This window comes from Tachysurus fulvidraco, chromosome 11, assembly GCF_022655615.1.
Source record: "Tachysurus fulvidraco isolate hzauxx_2018 chromosome 11, HZAU_PFXX_2.0, whole genome shotgun sequence".
Taxonomy (NCBI): Eukaryota; Metazoa; Chordata; class Actinopteri; order Siluriformes; family Bagridae; genus Tachysurus; species Tachysurus fulvidraco.
In genome coordinates, this window is record NC_062528.1 from 9668045 (window position 1) to 9690600 (window position 22556).

The 22556-nt window shown below is 37.5% G+C and overlaps 1 protein-coding gene across 1 annotated transcript; it reads right to left on the reverse strand.

Moving 5' to 3' along the window:
• Positions 1–3567: 3567 nt before the first annotated feature.
• On the reverse strand, positions 3568–11828 carry spint2 (serine peptidase inhibitor, Kunitz type, 2). The gene is made up of 9 exons (XM_027175267.2): positions 11367–11828; positions 10250–10420; positions 7965–8030; positions 7491–7541; positions 7087–7242; positions 6764–6817; positions 6495–6665; positions 5052–5096; positions 3568–4897 (listed from the first exon to the last, which is right to left on the reverse strand). Exons 1-9 carry the CDS (start codon positions 11722–11724, stop codon positions 4731–4733), a joined length of 1239 nt encoding a protein of 412 aa, XP_027031068.1. The 5' UTR covers positions 11725–11828; the 3' UTR covers positions 3568–4730.
• Between the last annotated feature and the right edge of the window lie 10728 nt (positions 11829–22556).

The window sequence follows — 22556 nt, forward strand, 5'->3', positions numbered from 1 at the left end:
CCCATTTATAGGCACAGAGATTTGATGGAAGAACAGAATAAAAAGAAGGACAAGGAGTCAGGAAAGAGGGAAGAGGGAGGTCGGTCAGTGTCGTGGGAACCGCTAGCGGAGTCTGGATTGCTAATTCCTTGCCCTCCAGAGGATTCACAACTGCTTTCAATTTTAGACGGGGTCACTCAAATTACAGTCCCCTTTCCGCCAAGATCCCTGCCGCCCACCATCTCAGCCCTTCGACTTCATCCACGCTGTGAGAGACAAAGCCATGACATCATGCTTATCATGGGCGGAGCATGTCTCATTCTGTAATTCAACCCCTGTGTGGCTTCCAGCTTTCCCCCTCTTTCTACCTCTCTAATTCGTCACAGCCTATCTTCTATATTTTTCTCTATGCCCCTTCCTCATCCTATCTGTCATTCTCTTTTTCTGTCCTTTAATCTACTGGCTTCTGCTCTGGTTCAGCTGGGCTCAGGGATCTATCTGTTGTCCACATGCTAAAGATGTGCTGACGTGCTGAGACGGCTGACAGAGGGTCTTTCACAGAGGGAAACAGCGTCTGGGGAAAACAAACACTCACAACACAGTAATACATCTATTATCTGTAAAAGGAAATGTGATGTCTACTGTGGACCAACAGATACACATGCTCTAAGTGGGATGAGTCAAGATGTGGTAAATTCCTTCCCACATTATCAAAAGTGCTAATACTCATCTAAATAAATATTATGGTTTATAAATCAGACAGTAACGAAAGATTTTAGACAAAGATACCACACAGCCTGCAGCTTAATTTGGGTTACTGATGGTAAATAAATTACTTTTTACAAATGGATGAGAACAAACATCAACTAAAGCTAGCTAAAAATAGCTATCTAGCAAAATCTAGCTAAAAGTGTTAGCTACTTCAAATGCCTATTCTATCAACAGTTAGCTGGCATGATATCTGAAATGCTAATGCTAATAACTAAAGCTCATCTTACAAATTGACTAGCTAAATACAAATTTTACAATTTTCCTTCACTTTTGTAAGATACAGTGTCACATACGTACCATGTAACAGTCATAAATGTATAATCAAGCAGGTTTACAGTGTCTTGCATAAGAAGTCAGGGCAAAGAGGGCATGGCACACTCATGTATGTGGAATGCCAAGTATCTTTGGAGTTAAAGTAGCAGGTGGTAAAGGAGCTAATGCTAAGAATCCACAATTACACTAATGTAGAATGAATACCAGATGACCATGGCCTATTACAACGTGTTAGGGTTACCACGGTCAGAGTTAACATAGTTTACTCACATACATATACTTTACATGTGCAATCTACTAGCAGTCAGCACTGTGGAAACCTGTGACTTCTTTGTGAACACCAGGTTTCTCACACTTTGCTTGAATCAGAAACAGTGAGCTCTTGGATAATCTTCTGTCACATTTTTTTACTGAAAACATTAGCTACAGATTCAGATTTCCTCCACATACTCCTCCATTCTGCTAACCTCTATCTGTAACCAAGCTGTAATGTTAAAATACATTTTGGTAAGTGTCTGAAAAGTGAAGTGCATTGCATTGAACCTGGTTGGTTGGAAATGGCTAGGAAATGAGCTAATGGCTCGGTCTTTATGACCTAATTTCAGCTGCCTCAGCTTGCAGAGATAATGGCACAAACCCAGCACACTTTGCAGTTCACCATGTCAATTTCCAAGCACACACACACACACACACACACACACACACACACACACACACACACACACACACACACACACACACACACACACACACTTACACTTTTGTTTTTAATAGATACAAATCTTGAGCTTTGTAACCTGTTTTCAATGTTCTAAAGAAGTCTATTCATAGAGACACATGATTTATTCACGTAATTCTGGGTCTTGTCTGCAGTCATGACTGTATCTGCTTAAAAGAAAAGACTGACTGTGTTAAATGTCTTAGCAGGAAGGGACTCATCATCCCAGGGGAACTGTTGGTGTCAATTCCCAACATAAGAGAAGACAATACAGACCATGGGGAGAATCGTTACTGTTTTATGAGCTGCAGGCTAGAGGAGTGCTGAGTCAGCAGTGCCTCCTTGTGGTACAGAAGTTTTTCAGGTGTCTGGCAATTAAGCGCTTAAGAGCAGTTCTGGGAAATGTGCTTAGCACACCTTTGTATTAACGCACCTATCTATTAAGTTTACCATTATATAGTCAGTAAATAATTACAAAAGGGCAGCATGAATGGGAAGGATGGGCGTTTCCTGTCTATGCAGATTTTCTGTGTATGTTCTTTTTGTGACCATTGGAGTTCTGCTAGGTCACTCATATTAATCCAGCTGTCAAGTGAATTGTGATGCTTTGAAAAGGTTTTTGATGTTGTTACTGACTGTTGTTTGTTGAATGTTTCTGCTGTTTTCTTTTTCTAATCTGTTCAGCATCTGTTTGTTAGTATACCAATGTTCAGGACATTCCAAATTGTTGTATTATCTATGCCCTATGCTTCTGACTGATTTTCCCTCTTTTCTCATCTTCAGAACAGCTCGTTTTTTTCTCACATAGACAGTTTTCTGACTGTCATGTTCGTTTTTTCTTTAAACAACAAACAGTGAAACCCAGAGCTTAAATCAAAAGACATTCAGTGTTTAGTAGTCAGTCTTACATGTGAAACCTGTGCAACAAGAAAGATCAGTCAATCACACGGTCTAGTTATTTTGACCCTGGATGATGGGTGTGTTCAATGTGCACCACACCTGTACGACACCATGATCAAAGCTGTTCAAAAATATCAAGGAATGAAAGCTGAAATTCTCATCAAAAACTATAGAAGCAGCATTGATGTTCTAATGGCTCCAGAGGGGACCATATACAGTTGATAGCAAAAGTTTAGGACATCATGAAGAACACAAGTATAGCTGATTCATATCAATAAGACATTTATTAGTTTCAAAGCTGCTTCCAACCTCTACTGTATCCTCTTAAGAGCTTTAACAGATTTCAGCTGTCTTCAGATCAGGACTGGAGACTGAGATTCATGGCAAGTCAATTTATTTTGTATGTTATTTTTTAGTCAGACATACACTTTCCATCCACAAACTATGGCAGATGCTAATTTATTTTAAACCCAAATTCCCAGTATGTAAACTTATTCACATTTTAACTACTAAATATATAGATGGTTGACAAAGTTAAGAAAAATAACAGAAACTGTTGGGCATAAGGGGATGAAAAGGATGTAAATCATTTAATAGCCGGTAACGATCTACCCAGTTGCCAGGTCCCAAACCAACTGAACACAGATGTTATACAGGGCTTTAGATCACTATCAATAAACACCACAAACCAGGGGATAATCTTTTGAAAGAATATCATTCATTCCTTCCAGTACAGCTCCAGAGAATTGAAGAATGAACATAGCATGGATTACTCTGCCTAATGCACTTTTTTTAATCAAACATCTAAACATTTAGACATGCACTGTACAGTAATGCCTACAAGCCTTTAAAAGCCTGTGTCATTAAGAATGGACTAACTGGAAGGAAGAGAAAACTTATACTATAAATAACTCACACATCAAAAGCCTGTTTAAGCCTGTTTATTGGATCAGTTTACAGTGATTTCAGGTTAAAGACATGATAAAATATTACTTGACAGCTAAGGATCCTGTTACATCACCAGTAGTGTTTTATTCAGCTAAAAAATCCAAAAATATATTTAAAAAAAAAAAAAAACAATCTGTAAGTAGTTCAAATATTGTACCTATTCATCTCATTTTGTGTGACAAACATAGATGTGCTAAGAATTCACAATTTGGTTTCACATTGGTCAGGTAATTAATCAGTAATCGTATTTAAAAATGTTCCTTGTAAATGTATTTTAAACCTTAAATCTTTGCGATACATGATGGTGTTCTCCAACAACAGATGGCCATATTGTTGGACATAAAGACTTTTGTTTAACGTAGTTTCAAAATAATGGAGTGTACCATGAACTAAAAGACTGGTCCTATAATAATCAAGCTTCTATGTCCAAATGATCTTTCTAATATTATTTATCTTATAATGTCTGTTTAAATTTGAGTTTCACTATTAATTTTAAAAGCAAGTAATTTAGTTTAAAAAAATTAGATTGAAAGACATGGTTACATGTGAAATTATGCAAAACCCAAAAGGTATTGCCATATTGACAGGTCGAATGAAATGAAAGAACAGAAAACCCCTTTATGTTTCAGGAATGCATTAAATAGCCTTCTAAAAATCTCCCCATTTTCCAGTGTATGCTGTGGATAAGACATTGTTTTTAATGAGCAAATGAAATTCGGTTCATTTGCTCTATTGCTGACAGCTTTATTTCACAGCACAAAACACAAAAGAGAAAAGAAAGTTAAACATTTTCCCCATTGCTAAAAACACTGCAAGTTCCACACAAACATTCAGTGTTTTAACGAACTACCTTCAGAATTAGATATTACATCTGACTTAGATATTACATAAAGAATCATATTAAAGCTGTTAAAGTGTTTTGTGTGGTTTAACTTATACAGAACAATTTTACCACATAATAATAATCACTGAGTTCAATATTCTGCTATTGTATTAATGCCCTAGCTTCTCAAAGCTTTCCCAAACCCAAGGTATGTGAGACATATTGTGTGACAGCTTTGGAGTGTAGATATATAGTGATGCTCAGTAGCAGGCAGGGCAAGAAGAAAAAGAAAAGGATTTAGTGATTATTTTTAGTGGTTTAGGATTTACGTTCCTCCTCCTCAGGAAGTTGCTCCTCTGGTAATAGCTCTTGCTTGTCATCCAGTAAGAGGAGGCGCTGATGCTTCACACGGCGCACTGAGATCAGGAACAAACCGACAAGCAGCACGACTGACATGATGGCCAGAGTAGCCACTAAGAAAAAGGCTGAGAAGAAAATTAAAAAAAAAAAAGTATGACGGAAATTGATTAAGAGCATATTACATATATAAGAACATAAAAAGTGTGTGTGTGTGTGTGTGTGTGTGTGTGTGTAAATAATACGCAGAAAGGTCTGCATGTTCATGTCATACTGTCTTACCTGGAGTCCAGCGAGCTCTGTGGTGTCCATGCTCCTCAAATCCCCCTACAGCAATATACATACTTATGATTATATGACAAAACAAATGCAAACACGTTTAGGGTTATATAGGTTTGCTTTAACATATAAAATGTCCTTTAAATCTGTGGACGTTTGCTGTCTGTTTATTATTAGTAGTATTTTCCCTTTGGTACCAACACAAGATGTGCCGCTCAACACCAACACACCAAATGTGAGCTAATTACAGTACTCCAGTCCCATCAAAGTCTGGTTTAATAAGTCATTCCATCTCCAATGCTGACCATATTAACCCCTGCCCTACTGTCACAAAACAGGAAGTAATATAACAACATGAAACAATCATACTAGACAGCATGAGGGGGTTAGTTCCAATATTTTAATCAATATTTTTTCTGATGGAGACGACTCTGCGTTGGAATCAATCCCAGGACATCATTTTCAGATCCGTTTCCACCTAACTCTGTCCTCGGCATCCTCTACCCTCACACCTCATTTAACACACCCATATATCTCCTCATTGGCCTTCATCTTGACCTCTTACCTGGCAGCTCCATCTCCAACATCCTTTTACCAATATAACCATCTCCCTCCTCTGTACATGTCCAAACCACCTCAATCTAGCCTCTCTGACCTTGTCCCCAAAACAGCAAACCTGAGCTGTCCCACTGATGTGCTCGTTCCTAATCCTGTCCATCCTCGTCACTCCTAAAGAGAACTTCAACATCCTCATCTCTGATACCTTCATCTCTGCCTCATGTCTTTTCTGTACTGCTACAGTCTCTAACCCATACAGCAGAACTGCTCTTACTACTGTCTTGTAAACCTTTCAGTTATATTCTTGCTGACACTCTTCTGTCACACAACACTACGTGTGACAAGAACCTAAAGGTCTATAAAGCTCTTTCTAAGAAAATGTGCTCTATGAGAATTTACTCTCAAAATATTGTGAGAGAAAATTACAGCTCATAGCTAATGGCATTTTCACACACACAGAGTGTGTTTGCACCAAGGCTTTGAGAGTTAATTTAAACTCTGATTTGCCATCCAGAGGACCAACAGTGCTTTGGAGTTTGATTTGAATAAACTTCAATATGTGGGAAAATATTCTGCTCCTGGAAGAAGACCGGAACAACAGTGATGAATACTGAGGTCTGTAAATGTGGTCACCATCTTGGATTTGCACATGTATTGAGAGGCTAGCAGGTATAAATGCAGGGTTAAGTAGGGTTAAGCCTTCCCGTACATGTAAGGATAAAAACAAAAATTCACATTATGCATTTGCTGTTAACAAATGGCTTAATTAGTAGATTGCTTTTTATTTTATTTATTTACTTACTTCTGTGGAACCAAGAACAGCAGTTTATTTAAAAACTATTAAATAATTTATAGAATTTATTATTTGTATATAAAATCTCCTTCTACCGTCTTTCCCAGCACAATTGGACATGCATTCCTCCAGGGTGCTATAACGGTTCTTGTTGCCTTTGCAGCCTCCGTAGATGAACTGCTGGCAGGTCTGAGTTTTTGGCTCAAAGTAGTACATCCAGAAAGCAGCTCGGCATGGCCCAGGGTCAGATGATACAACGCAGGCCGCTGTGTAGCACACACAGTGTTTACTGGCGCTATGGATGCCATTCATTTTTCCTCCTCACACAACTGAAATTATTTGTTTGATAAAAGTTGCATCTTACCTTTGTATTCTGCATTGTCAAAATCAGGTGTTTTCTTCGAATCCACGATTTTCACTACAAAAAGAGGTGACAAGATTATTAACCCATTCCTTACAAGATTCTCTACTCGCAAGCCTCAGAATCATAAAGCATGCAATCTGTCTGTGATTGCTGTTCACGTGTCTGTGACCACAATGACCTTTTCAAAACAAGAAAGTCACAAGAATGAAAGCGATGGGAAAAAAGAGAGATATGAATATATGAAATATATATATATATGTGTGTGTGTGTGTGTGTGTGTGTGTGTGCCTTTATATATATGTGTGTGTCCACCATATAAGTACCTGTGCAGGTTTTCATGCACTCCTCCTCAGTGTTGTAGTTGTTGCTATTGCCACCACATCCACCAAATCTGAAGCGTTTACACGTGCCACTTGTGTAGTAGTAGCGTGGAATAGAGGCCCTGCATAGTCCTACCTGTGGTTCAGCCTGGCACTTCTCTGAAAAGAAGACAATGAGTTGATGGTGTTACCAACTGTCACATCACCAAATCAAGTTACAAAGAAGTGAATTTAAATAGAAGTGAAATAGTAATCAGTGACTTTGATATGATTCTTTAATGCCATTTGGCCAAATTAAATGGTTGGCTATGGGTTAGTACTCAAGTTTTTAAGCTCGCAAAGAAAAAGAAAAACTACAAGAATTACACCAAAAAAAAAACCAATGTGTGTTAAAAAAGTACACACACCTGCATACTCTTCTGATGTCATCTCAGGCAGGGAAGATTCAGAAGATTTAGCTGTGGATGCAGATCAAGATATTAAGGGTTAATTTCATTACATATGCATTTATTGTCATATGATACAATTCTATTAGGTTCATCAATCCTTTTATAAGGCAAAAAATACTTGAACATACGAATATGTAACATTATTACACTAGACCAGAGCTAGAGCAAAGCAGACGTACATAAATGATAAACACACAGAGAAACAAGCTGTGGTTTTACAGAGGAATGCAATGGTGCAGAAGTGAGATTTCAGAAGCCAGAGCAATATTTAACTCGCACAACATTCAGCACAATCTTTGCTATTTTGATTCTGTATCAGAAGTCAAACTGCCCCTCTTAAAATTGTAACAATAAACTATATTTAATGATTGTTAAAACTAGGGATATATGTTATAAAGCTATAAGTGCAGACTAGAATAAGAAGGATTTTACCTGTGAGGTCCTGAGACAAGGCCTTTCTGGATTTTGAAGATGCTGAGGTATCAGTAATGACATCACCTGTGCACAAAGCAAAAATTAAAAAAATAAAGAAAGGAAAAATTAAAAAAAAAAAAAAAAAAAGTCAGTGCAATAAAAAAGTACAAGTAAATCTGTGTATCATTCTCATATTAATAGAGTGCATTCATAAAGAGCAGGGAGCTCCAGGGGGTTTCTCCAGGATAAGAACCCCACAGGGATTGAACTGCCATGTTTGACACAGGGGTTGACACTGCCACAGGGGTTGACACTGCCTCAGCAGTGTCCAAAAACCATGATTGTACACTTAATTCAAACAAAACATTTAGAAGAATTCATACATGAATTGTAAGGTATGGTGAACCTGTTCCACACTCCTACAGTCAAGCAGACGGTACAATAGTGATTTTATATATTTTGTATTTTATTATTTTCTACTCTACTTTTATGTCACGCACAGTTTCTGTGTACGGTGTATAAATAAAATTTAACTTATTAAATTATTTTAAATTTAAAATAAACTTCTGGCACCACTACAGAAAGAGTTTTCACTTTAAACTCTTGACAGGTTTCCAGGCTCTGCTCCACCCTGCTTACTCACACATTAAGAACTGAAAATAACATCATGAACCACTATTGAATCAGCCTCTACAGTCCTTTACATATGCATTTTCAATGTTTACATTGCCCATATATGCTTTTTATAGCAAGTGTCTGTTTTTGACCTGTTTAAATTACATCAGAGGTTGCCGGGAGCGGTCGCAGAGTAAGAATCTCATTGTACATGTAACCAACTGCTTCCTGTACATAGGACAATAAACTTTTGAAACTTGAACCTATAGCACATTTTGTTTACAATATTATACTGCTATTAACCTCCTTTAGTCATTTTTAAAAACACTATTTTCTAACATATATAAAAATAAATATAAAAATCTATTTAAAAAAACAAAAAAGAAAAAATATGTATTGTATTTAGTCTGAAATATATATATTTTTGCAGGCTATATATATACATATATATGTATATATATATAGCCTGCAGTCATTACCATCAACCTCACTACCGGTTTAACCCCATTTTGCCCAGAGCTCAGATAGAAAGCTCTGATGGATCTTGTCCTGCAACAAGTTTCTTGAGAAAAGCAATCAAACTAAAACAGAGGTCACACAACCAGTTACTCAACAAATCAGGCGTAATCTGAAGCTGCCTGTGACTCACTTCCTGCACGGTTATGAAAGACTCAGCTGAGACATGAACACCACAGCATTGTACAAAACCAGGAAGTGAAGATCAAACTATTTCCTAGTTCACAATCAACTTTGATAGACATTTTGCTGGCGGAAGCAAACCACATACGTTTTACTTATTAGAAAGACCACTAAAAAAAAGAAGTGTTAAATTAACATAACACTTAAATTATGACCTTTCTAAAACATTCCCTAATATCTGATCAGCATATGAACAGCTTTGATATGGTTAATCTTTGATAAGCTCTACAGTGAAGAACTTTATAGTAATAAAACTAACTAAATAAATAAATAAATGTTCTTAAAAAGTCATCTGTTGGTTTCACCATCTGTTTATTTGTCTTTCCTGATAAATTAAATAAATTCACTGAATATAGTGAATGTGCAGCTAGCTAAACCTATAAAACAACAAAGACAATAAGCAGATACAACTTTATACTTAAAAAAAAAACAATAGTTGACCGTTACTGCATTTCTGAATGGGTCTGAACCTGCTCCTGATATTTTTAAGTTTAGTTTAAAATGTTCATTTCTATCATTTAAGTGATTAGAAGACATTTCATAGGATCGATCATCATTTATAACCAAGTTTTTCACAGGACAAGCAAAAAAAACAGACTCCAGCTCACTCCGAGACACAGAGCATACAGGTGGGACTCACAGTGACATATTGAAAGCCTGTTGTCCAGTAAGTGTTAATCTTTTCACAATCGTTTAAAAAAAAAAAACCAGTGTCCTTTAATCTGCCATACAAGCCAACAGAAGCCATGTGTCAATGGAGTTCTATCAGCGGTCTGTCTACAGGCTTTTTAAGGAGAATTTCACGCAAGCTGTTCTGTCCACTAAAAAAACAGTTTACATTAAATGAATGATCAGCATGATATTGCAGTGAGATGTGTAATCATTTGATTGGCTTGGATACTAAATTACATCGAAAGTTATGAATAATATAAACACAAATATTATTTGTATTCATACATACATACATACATATATCTCTCCACACTTACCGGTGACGCCACTACATGCATTTTCACATTCTTCCTTTGTTTTGAAGTTGTTGTTGTTTCCTCCACATCCCCCATACACAAATGTTTTACAGGTTTGGTCAGTGACATCGTAGTAGTATCGAGGGAAGGAGGCCCGGCAGTGACCGACCACTTTTTCAAAACGACAGTAATCTGAAATGCACATAGAGAGGAAGGTTTAAAATATATTGTTTTCCTTGAGCCACTGCACTAGTGGTTAATACACAAGTTTAAAAAAAATCGTCCACTGTGCATGCTTTTAAACAAGTGGCCAAACGTTTTCAGACTATTCTATCATGTTGTTTTGGATTTATTTAGGAGTCATCAAGTATCATTTCCTGTGCACATCTTACAGGAAAGAAACATATATAAAAAAAAAAAATACCGGTTTATCAAGTAGAACAAGTGGGAAGTTAGAATAGCAATGAAACAAAGACCAGAAGAAAAAAAAGAAAGAAAGAAGCTGTTCTAAATTGTTTCACATGTCATCAGCCCATGTTTTCATATGCTCAGTTACACCAGTTATGCTGACCTTGTAGAGCAGCCTTAAGGCTTCGCCATGCACTTTTTTTGAGGGGAAGAAACTTTTATTTTATTTCAGATTACATTAGCACAGTTGCCATTTGTCTGTTCTTACAAAATATTAGAAACCCCAACATATTAGAAACCCCTATCTTGTGTAACCCCTATTATCTTGTATAGTATAGTGTTATTTATGTTTGTACTTTTGAGAGTCACAAACCGCTGGAACCAAATTCCTTGTGTGTGTCAACACACTTGGCCAATAAACCTGATTCTGCTTCTTATCCCTATATTATTGTTAACCCCTACATGTGAAATGGTGACAGAGTGGCAAGCATGTTAACAAAATAATTTATGTTCATCAATTCATAGAATACACCTGTACACGATGTTTCACATATCTCACACGCGCACACACACTTATTTACGGTCATTAAATCAAAGTATATCAAATATCGTCAAAAAGTACTTAACTGAATCATTTTATTAACTAAATAATTTCTCTGCTTTGAATATAAAATGCCTTAAATACTGAAACGCTACTGCTGACAGAGTGCCATGTATTTCCGGTGTTTACCTGTGGAGCTGTTGGAGCGGTCTGAGACCTGAGACTTGATGTAGGCTTTGGATTGCTCACTCGGTTCCAAATCACAAACATTTTTGCCGTCTTTCATACAGTTCACGAGGAAGCACTGCTGTGAGCCGTCGGCTGGAGTTACAATCAGGGCCAAGTGGCAGTCTTCTCTGGTACAGCAAACATTTTGGCACTGACGCTCGTCGGAAATATCGACCAGGTGATCAGAATAGTTCGCGCCCGCGTCCAATGACTTAAGGTTCAGACCTTGGTTCAGCTCAGTAAACACACATCCCTCCTGCCCAAGAACTATTCCTGCGCTACAAAGGCAGACAGAAACCAAGAGAAATAACCGAGCCATTCCACGACACAAAGCTGCTTCCGTCGCAGTAGAAAATCGACGCGTCTCTAGTCTCTAGTGTCTCTCAGGTGTCTTCCGCTGTAAACAGGTAGCGACTTCCTCATGCGTCACTGTCGGGTTTGTCCGCGCTGATAAGGTCCTACACTCGTATGTTTATTTACGAGCAATAAATCTCCATCAATGCATTTCCTCAGGGGGGAAAAACATGCTGCAAATCTTGAAAAAAATAAAATAAAATAAAATAGATAGATAGATCGATAGATAAAAAAATACTTTACAGGCTGTTTATGTACACGGTACTCATGTCTGTGTCACAACGCTGGCTTGATCTAAATCATGTAATTTAATTATGTTTTTTCACCTGATGATATTTGGAAAAATCAGGCACGATAATTATAAGACTTATAATAATAATAATAATAATAATAATAATAATAATAATAACAATAATAACAATAATAATAATAATAATAATAAACTAATTAATTAATTAAACACACAAACAAACAAAGAAATAATAGTGGAGTTATTATTCCACCAAAGCATTACTTGGTCAAAAAATGCTCACTCATTCACTTACATTCACTTACATACTCCACCCGCAAGGTGGAGACCAAAACAGGCAGTACAAGGCTGCTTCTCCCCACAAACGAGGGCAAGTAAGCAGTATGTATTAGTATGTATTATGCATTAAAATAGATTGAGGTGATATGCAAATATTATGCTAATATTCGGAAAGAAGCCACAATAAATAAATAAATAAATAAATGAATAAATAAATAAATAAATAAATAAATAATACAGATATAGTATAGAAATACAGATATTGTAAATTAAACAACAATAAACAAAAATAAATAATTAATAAAACACTAAGAAAATACTAATTAAATAAAATACTAATAATACAGATATTGCCAAACCATTTCTGCTCTCTGACATGCCCCAGGTACCTGTTCATAAGTATTTAAAATTTAAAGGAGTTATATTCAACCACTATAAATTTGTGTAAGGTTATTCAAACAGAGTTGAAAGCATCTCCAAATGGCACAAAACCTCTCCAAATCACACAAAACCTCTTGCTATTGTATAGTCTTTAGAAACGACACAAAGCCTCTAAAAATATCAGATGCCACAAAAATGTCTCCAATTGGCACAAAATGAAACAACAAATAACTAGATTTGTAAAGTTTGTCGCGACAAACTTTGATGTTGGCTTTGACAAAGCAAGCATTCACAAAGTCCGTTTTTTTGGAGGCGAATGGACATAAGGATCAGTGTTACGTTTGGAGGCAAGTGGACAGAACACTAGGGTGCCAACACATTTGGAGGCAAGTGGAGACAAGCATGTGGCGTCATCCAAATACTCTTGAGGAAGTTCCCAAAATACATGTGAGGCAATTCCCCTCGTTGGGCTGAGTGTTTTGATATATGATATGCCCATGTGGTGCTAATTTTTGATTTTCACGTGACGTCACGTAATGTCATCAGAATACCCGTGAGGAAGTTCCCCTCATTGTCCTGAGTGTTTTGATATGTCACATGTCAATGTTGTAAAATGTTTTTTGATTTTGCATATTTTGGGGGCGGGGCTGCAGAACAACCGAAAGGCCAGTTGGTGCACCAATTTAAAACTTTGTTCAGAGTATCACCCTAACGGAGCTGGTCAAGTTTGGTGTAGATAGTTTGAAAGCTTGCCGAGTTATAAACCTACAAATTTTATAATGGGAGTCTATGGGAAAAAAGGCAAATTTTGAGACCCGTTACCGGAACTCGGATCACTTAGGAAAGTAAGAGAAACAAACGTCAGACCAGGTTCCACAACATATCCAAATTTGGTGCATATGGCTCGAAAGCCCTGGGAGGATTTACTCTTGATAAATTTTCGTCTAAGCTTAAATATGAAAGCTTCAATATGTCACCTTCTACAAAGCCAACATAATAAGATGAAACTTGCAGTTATGAAATGTGCAATTTCAAAATAAAAAGTTACAAATGTTCTCATATCATTGCAAAAAAAAAATTAAAAATACAAGAAAAATAACTTTGTACTAAAAAAAAAAAAGCTTTCAATTCTTAATGTAAATTAAAAACCCTTTTTGAAATTTGACTGGATTTTTTCTGTAGCACCTCTCTGTGGACGGAATGAGCAGGGAACGTACAGGCTTCCACCGGGCTGGAAAAGACAGAAGCCTGGACAGCTCCACAGTGTGTGCAGAACATGTCCAGGAGATCAGAGTATCTGCTATTGAATTGAACATACAGACAGACTGAAGGACATCTCCTTTGAGAAACACACACATGAACACTTAATGCACAATAATTACTCTCAAAATATAAATAATTAATGCACACACTGTCATTACAAACAGGGCATTAAGCACGTGTTTATGAGTGTTTGGAAGTGTTAGATCCTTGTCGGAGGATCAACCTGGACAATGCCCTGTGTCTTTAGCAACACACGCAAACACACACACACACACACACACACACACACACACACACAAAGCAGGCTTTGATTCTAACGTGACATTCTCTGATATCTGATAGCTGGGTGGGAGATCAGTTCAGCTTAGGGTCATTTCATTCTTAGTAAGTCATATTGAATAGTCACATCCAGAAAATATTCAAATAAACAGGCATTTATTTAAGTCAGATTGCAGACAAAAGATTTAAAAATCATGGGTGTAGTGGTTCCTGTTTATGGGAAGTGTTTAATTGAAATGAATTAATGCTAATCAACGCTAGTGGGACAAAGTTTTGTTGATTTAAAATGAATTAATATACACATTTCTATTTATAACATACTTTGCATGTCCATGGTGTTAAAATATTAAAAAATGTATTTTAATAAATGGTTTTAATCTAACTCATTTTCAGGTGACAGACATAGATGCAGTTTCCAGTCAACAAAAGCTTTGCTGTAAACGTATGCAGACAAATCAAACATGTGAAGTAAAACCCAGCTCTGGTAAAGCAAGAAACAAACAGTATCAACTAGGACTAGGCGAGAGCAAAAACGAGAATCCAGAATAAACATTACTGCATGGGTATTCTCATCTCCAGTGTGTTTTCTATGTCTCGAGGCTATAGGAGACTGTGGTAGAATACATTTGTTGGATAGTCCTCAGAAACAAGTTGGATGTATAGGGAGAATGAGCTTTGGTAGTCTTCAACCCTGGTCTATATGAAACGGGACACGGAGAAAAACAATGCTCAGTAGGCTTAATGAGAATTCGAGTCTTTTGGCTAGTCAAAACTAGCATTATGGTATAATTAGTGTGCATCTATCATGCTCCAGTGTTGAGATTTTAGCTGGAATGCTTTTCACGTTCAGTATTGGCGAATGCATAATAGGTTAAAAAACTTCACCCCAAGTTAGTATTGAGTATCCTGAAACGAATAGTGAATTTGGTGAGAATCGGATTTGGGGTCCATTTTGAGCATTTTTTTGACCAAAATATTTATGTTGGTTGATCTTTTTACATTTTCAGTATGTGAAAAGGGGGGTCAAAACTAGCAATTTGGTATAATTAGTGAGCATATATCATGCTCCAGAGTTGAGATCTTAGCTGGAATGCTATTCACACCCCAGTTCAGTATTGGCGACGATTTTGAAATGCCATATCGCAGAAACTATGCATAATAGGCTAAAAAAAATCTTCACCCCAAGTTAGTATTGAGTATCCTGACACGTATAGTGAATTTGGTTAGAATCGGATTTGGGGTCCATTTTCGCCCAAAAGTACGTTGACCCGCCGGGTTACCATTTTGAGCATTTTTTTGACCAAAAAATGTACGTTCTCTGATATTTTTAAATTTTCACTATGTGAAAAGGGAGGTTAAAACTCACATTTCGGTATAATTAAGGTGCATCTATCATGCTCCACAGCGGAGTATCCTGACACGTATAGTGAATTTGGTGAGAATCGGATTTGGGGTCCATTTTCGCCCAAAAGTACGTTGACCCGCCGGCTTACCATTTTGAGCATTTTTTTGACCAACAAATTTACGTTGGTTGATCTTTTTACATTTTCACTATGTGAAAAGGGGGGGGGGGGGTCAAAACTAGCATTTTGGTATAATTAGTGTGCATATATCATGCTCCAGAGTTGAGATCTTAGCTGGAATGCTATTCACACCCCAGTTCAGTATTGGCGACGATTTTGAAATGCCATATCGCAGAAACTATGCATAATAGGCTAAGAAAAATCTTCACCCCAAGTTAGTATTGAGTATCCTGACACGTATAGTGAATTTGGTTAGAATCGGATTTGGGGTCCATTTTCGCCCAAAAGTAAGTTGACCCGCCGGCTTACCATTTTGAGCATTTTTTTGACCAAAAAATGTACGTTGTCTGATATTTTTAAATTTTCACTATATGAAAAGGGAGGTTAAAACTAACATTTCGGTATAATTAATGTGCATCTATCATGCTCCAGAGCGGAGTTTCCTGACACGTATAGTGAATTTGGTGAGAATCAGATTTGGGGAAAATTTTCGGCCTAAAATTTGTTGACCCGCCGGGTTAGCATTTTGAGCATTTTTTTGACCAAAAAATTTATGTTTTCTGATCTTTTTACATTTTCACAATGTGAAAAGGGAGGTTAAAACTAACATTTCGGTATAATTAATGTGCATCTATCATGCTCCAGAGCGGAGTATCCTGACACGTATAGTGAATTTGGTGAGAATCGGATTTGGGGTCCATTTTCGCCCAAAAGTACGTTGACCCGCCGGCTTACCATTTTGAGCATTTTTTTGACCAAAAAATTTACATTGGTTGATCTTTTTACATTTTCACAATGTGAAAAGGGAGGTTAAAACTAACATTTCGGTATAATTAATGTGCATCTATCATGCTCCAGAGCGGAGTATCCTGACACGTATAGTGAATTTGGTGAGAATCGGATTTGGGGTCCATTTTCGCCCAAAAGTACGTTGACCCGCCGGCTTACCATTTTGAGCATTTTTTTGACCAAAAAATTTACGTTGGTTGATCTTTTTACATTTTCAGTATGTGAAAAGGGGGGGTCAAAACTAGCATTTTGGTATAATTAGTGTGCATCTATCATGCTCCAGAGCTGAGATTTTAGCTGGAATGCTTTTCACACCCCAGTTCAGTATCGGCGACGATTTTGAAATGCCATATCGCAGAAACTATGCATAATAGGCTAAAAAAAATCTTCACCCCAAGTTAGTATTGAGTATCCTGACACGTATAGTGAATTTGGTTAGAATCGGATTTGGGGTCCATTTTCGCCCAAAAGTACGTTGACCCGCCGGCTTACCATTTTGAGCATTTTTTTGACCAAAAAATGTACGTTCTCTGATATTTTTAAATTTTCACAATGTGAAAAGGGAGGTTAAAACAAACATTTCGGTATAATTAAGGTGCATCTATCATGCTCCACAGCGGAGTATCCTGACACGTATAGTGAATTTGGTGAGAATCGGATTTGGGGTCCATTTTCGCCCAAAAGTACGTTGACCCGCCGGCTTACCATTTTGAGCATTTTTTTGACCAAAAAATTTACGTTTTGTTGATCTTTTTACATTTTCAGTATGTGAAAAGGAGGGTCAAAACTAGCATTTTGGTATAATTAATGTGCATCTATCATGCTCCAGAGCGGAGTATCCTGACACGTATAGTGAATTTGGTGAGAATCGGATTTGGGGTCCATTTTCGCCCAAAAGTACGTTGACCCGCCGGCTTACCATTTTGAGCATTTTTTTGACCAAAAAATTTACGTTGGTTGATCTTTTTACATTTTCAGTATGTGAAAAGGGGGGGTCAAAACTAGCATTTTGGTATAATTAGTGTGCATCTATCATGCTCCAGAGCTGAGATTTTAGCTGGAATGCTTTTCACACCCCAGTTCAGTATCGGCGACGATTTTGAAATGCCATATCGCAGAAACTATGCATAATAGGCTAAAAAAAATCTTCACCCCAAGTTAGTATTGAGTATCCTGACACGTATAGTGAATTTGGTTAGAATCGGATTTGGGGTCCATTTTCGCCCAAAAGTACGTTGACCCGCCGGCTTACCATTTTGAGCATTTTTTTGACCAAAAAATTTACGTTGGTTGATCTTTTTACATTTTCAGTATGTGAAAAGGGGGGTCAAAACTAGCATTTTGGTATAATTAGTGTGCATCTATCATGCTCCAGAGCTGAGATTTTAGCTGGAATGCTTTTCACACCCCAGTTCAGTATCGGCGACGATTTTGAAATGCCATATCGCAGAAACTATGCATAATAGGCTATGAAAAATCTTCACCCCAAGTTAGTATTGAGTATCCTGACACGTATAGTGAATTTGGTTAGAATCGGATTTGGGGTCCATTTTCGCCCAAAAGTACGTTGACCCGCCGGCTTACCATTTTGAGCATTTTTTTGACCAAAAAATGTACGTTCTCTGATATTTTTAAATTTTCACAATGTGAAAAGGGAGGTTAAAACTAACATTTCGGTATAATTAAGGTGCATCTATCATGCTCCACAGCGGAGTATCCTGACACGTATAGTGAATTTGGTGAGAATCGGATTTGGGGTCCATTTTCGCCCAAAAGTACGTTGACCCGCCGGCTTACCATTTTGAGCATTTTTTTGACCAAAAAATTTACGTTGGTTGATCTTTTTACATTTTCAGTATGTGAAAAGGGGGGTCAAAACTAGCATTTTGGTATAATTAGTGTGCATCTATCATGCTCCAGAGCTGAGATTTTAGCTGGAATGCTTTTCACACCCCAGTTCAGTATCGGCGACGATTTTGAAATGCCATATCGCAGAAACTATGCATAATAGGCTAAAAAAATCTTCACCCCAAGTTAGTATTGAGTATCCTGACACGTATAGTGAATTTGGTTAGAATCGGATTTGGGGTCCATTTTCGCCCAAAAGTACGTTGACCCGCCGGCTTACCATTTTGAGCATTTTTTTGACCAAAAAATGTACGTTCTCTGATATTTTTAAATTTTCACTATGTGAAAAGGGAGGTTAAAACTAACATTTCGGTATAATTAAGGTGCATCTATCATGCTCCACAGCGGAGTATCCTGACACGTATAGTGAATTTGGTGAGAATCGGATTTGGGGTCCATTTTCGCCCAAAAGTACGTTGACCCGCCGGCTTACCATTTTGAGCATTTTTTTGACCAAAAAATTTACGTTGGTTGATCTTTTTACATTTTCAGTATGTGAAAAGGGGGGGTCAAAACTAGCATTTTGGTATAATTAGTGTGCATCTATCATGCTCCAGAGCTGAGATTTTAGCTGGAATGCTTTTCACACCCCAGTTCAGTATCGGCGACGATTTTGAAATGCCATATCGCAGAAACTATGCATAATAGGCTAAAAAAAAATCTTCACCCCAAGTTAGTATTGAGTATCCTGACACGTATAGTGAATTTGGTTAGAATCGGATTTGGGGTCCATTTTCGCCCAAAAGTACGTTGACCCGCCGGGTTACCATTTTGAGCATTTTTTTGACCAAAAAATGTACGTTCTCTGATATTTTTAAATTTTCACAATGTGAAAAGGGAGGTTAAAACTAACATTTCGGTATAATTAAGGTGCATCTATCATGCTCCACAGCGGAGTATCCTGACACATATAGTGAATTTGGTGAGAATCGGATTTGGGGTCCATTTTCGCCCAAAAGTACGTTGACCCGCCGGCTTACCATTTTGAGCATTTTTTTGACCAAAAAATGTACGTTGTCTGATATTTTTAAATTTTCACTATGTGAAAAGGGAGGTTAAAACTAACATTTCGGTATAATTAATGTGCATCTATCATGCTCCAGAGCGGAGTATCCTGACACGTATAGTGAATTTGGTGAGAATCGGATTTGGGGTCCATTTTCGCCCAAAAGTACGTTGACCCGCCGGCTTACCATTTTGAGCATTTTTTTGACCAAAAAATTTACGTTGGTTGATCTTTTTACATTTTCAGTATGTGAAAAGGGGGGTCAAAACTAGCATTTTGGTATAATTAGTGTGCATCTATCATGCTCCAGAGCTGAGATTTTAGCTGGAATGCTTTTCACACCCCAGTTCAGTATCGGCGACGATTTTGAAATGCCATATCGCAGAAACTATGCATAATAGGCTAAGAAAAATCTTCACCCCAAGTTAGTATTGAGTATCCTGACACGTATAGTGAATTTGGTGAGAATCAGATTTGGGGAAAATTTTCGGCCTAAAATTCGTTGACCCGCCGGGATAGCATTTTGAGCATTTTTTTGACCAAAAAATGTATGTTTTCTTATCGTTTTACATTTTCACTATGTGAAAAGGGGAGTCAAAACTAGCATTTTGGTATATTTAGTGTGCATCTATCATGCTCCAGAGTTGAGATTTTAGCTGGAATGCTATTCACACCCCAGTTCAGTATCGGCGACGATTTTGAAATGCCATATCGCAGAATTTATGCATAATAGGCTAAGAAAAATCTTCACCCCAAGTTAGTATTGAGTATCCTGACACGTATAGTGAATTTGGTTAGAATCGGATTTGGGGTCCATTTTCGCCCAAAAGTACGTTGACCATTTTGAGCATTTTTTTGACCAAAAAATGTACTTTGTCTGATATTTTTAAAATTTTCACTATGTGAAAAGGGAGGTTAAAACTAACATTTCGGTATAATTAAGGTGCATCTATCATGCTCCACAGCGGAGTATCCTGACACGTATAGTGAATTTGGTGAGAATCGGATTTGGGGTCCATTTTCGCCCAAAAGTACGTTGACCCGCCGGCTTACCATTTTGAGCATTTTTTTGACCAAAAAATTTACGTTGGTTGATCTTTTTACATTTTCAGTATGTGAAAAGGGGGGTCAAAACTAGCATTTTGGTATAATTAGTGTGCATCTATCATGCTCCAGAGCTGAGATTTTAGCTGGAATGCTTTTCACACCCCAGTTCAGTATCGGCGACGATTTTGAAATGCCATATCGCAGAAACTATGCATAATAGGCTAAAAAAAATCTTCACCCCAAGTTAGTATTGAGTATCCTGACACGTATAGTGAATTTGGTTAGAATCGGATTTGGGGTCCATTTTCGCCCAAAAGTACGTTGACCCGCCGGGTTACCATTTTGAGCATTTTTTTGACCAAAAAATGTACGTTCTCTGATATTTTTAAATTTCACAATGTGAAAAGGGAGTTTAAAACTAACATTTCGGTATAATTAATGTGCATCTATCATGCTCCAGAGCGGAGTATCCTGACACGTATAGTGAATTTGGTGAGAATCGGATTTGGGGTCCATTTTCGCCCAAAAGTACGTTGACCCGCCGGCTTACCATTTTGAGCATTTTTTTGACCAAAAAATTTACATTGGTTGATCTTTTTACATTTTCACAATGTGAAAAGGGAGGTTAAAACTAACATTTCGGTATAATTAATGTGCATCTATCATGCTCCAGAGCGGAGTATCCTGACACGTATAGTGAATTTGGTGAGAATCGGATTTGGGGTCCATTTTCGCCCAAAAGTACGTTGACCCGCCGGCTTACCATTTTGAGCATTTTTTTGACCAAAAAATTTACGTTGGTTGATCTTTTTACATTTTCAGTATGTGAAAAGGGGGGGTCAAAACTAGCATTTTGGTATAATTAGTGTGCATCTATCATGCTCCAGAGCTGAGATTTTAGCTGGAATGCTTTTCACACCCCAGTTCAGTATCGGCGACGATTTTGAAATGCCATATCGCAGAAACTATGCATAATAGGCTATGAAAAATCTTCACCCCAAGTTAGTATTGAGTATCCTGACACGTATAGTGAATTTGGTTAGAATCGGATTTGGGGTCCATTTTCGCCCAAAAGTACGTTGACCCGCCGGCTTACCATTTTGAGCATTTTTTTGACCAAAAAATGTACGTTCTCTGATATTTTTAAATTTTCACAATGTGAAAAGGGAGGTTAAAACTAACATTTCGGTATAATTAAGGTGCATCTATCATGCTCCACAGCGGAGTATCCTGACACGTATAGTGAATTTGGTGAGAATCGGATTTGGGGTCCATTTTCGCCCAAAAGTACGTTGACCCGCCGGCTTACCATTTTGAGCATTTTTTTGACCAAAAAATTTACGTTGGTTGATCTTTTTACATTTTCAGTATGTGAAAAGGGGGGTCAAAACTAGCATTTTGGTATAATTAGTGTGCATCTATCATGCTCCAGAGCTGAGATTTTAGCTGGAATGCTTTTCACACCCCAGTTCAGTATCGGCGACGATTTTGAAATGCCATATCGCAGAAACTATGCATAATAGGCTAAAAAAAATCTTCACCCCAAGTTAGTATTGAGTATCCTGACACGTATAGTGAATTTGGTTAGAATCGGATTTGGGGTCCATTTTCGCCCAAAAGTACGTTGACCCGCCGGGTTACCATTTTGAGCATTTTTTTGACCAAAAAATGTACGTTCTCTGATATTTTTAAATTTTCACAATGTGAAAAGGGAGGTTAAAACTAACATTTCGGTATAATTAATGTGCATCTATCATGCTCCAGAGCGGAGTATCCTGACACGTATAGTGAATTTGGTGAGAATCGGATTTGGGGTCCATTTTCGCCCAAAAGTACGTTGACCCGCCGGCTTACCATTTTGAGCATTTTTTTGACCAAAAAATTTACGTTGGTTGATCTTTTTACATTTTCAGTATGTGAAAAGGGGGGTCAAAACTAGCATTTTGGTATAATTAGTGTGCATCTATCATGCTCCAGAGCTGAGATTTTAGCTGGAATGCTTTTCACACCCCAGTTCAGTATCGGCGACGATTTTGAAATGCCATATCGCAGAAACTATGCATAATAGGCTA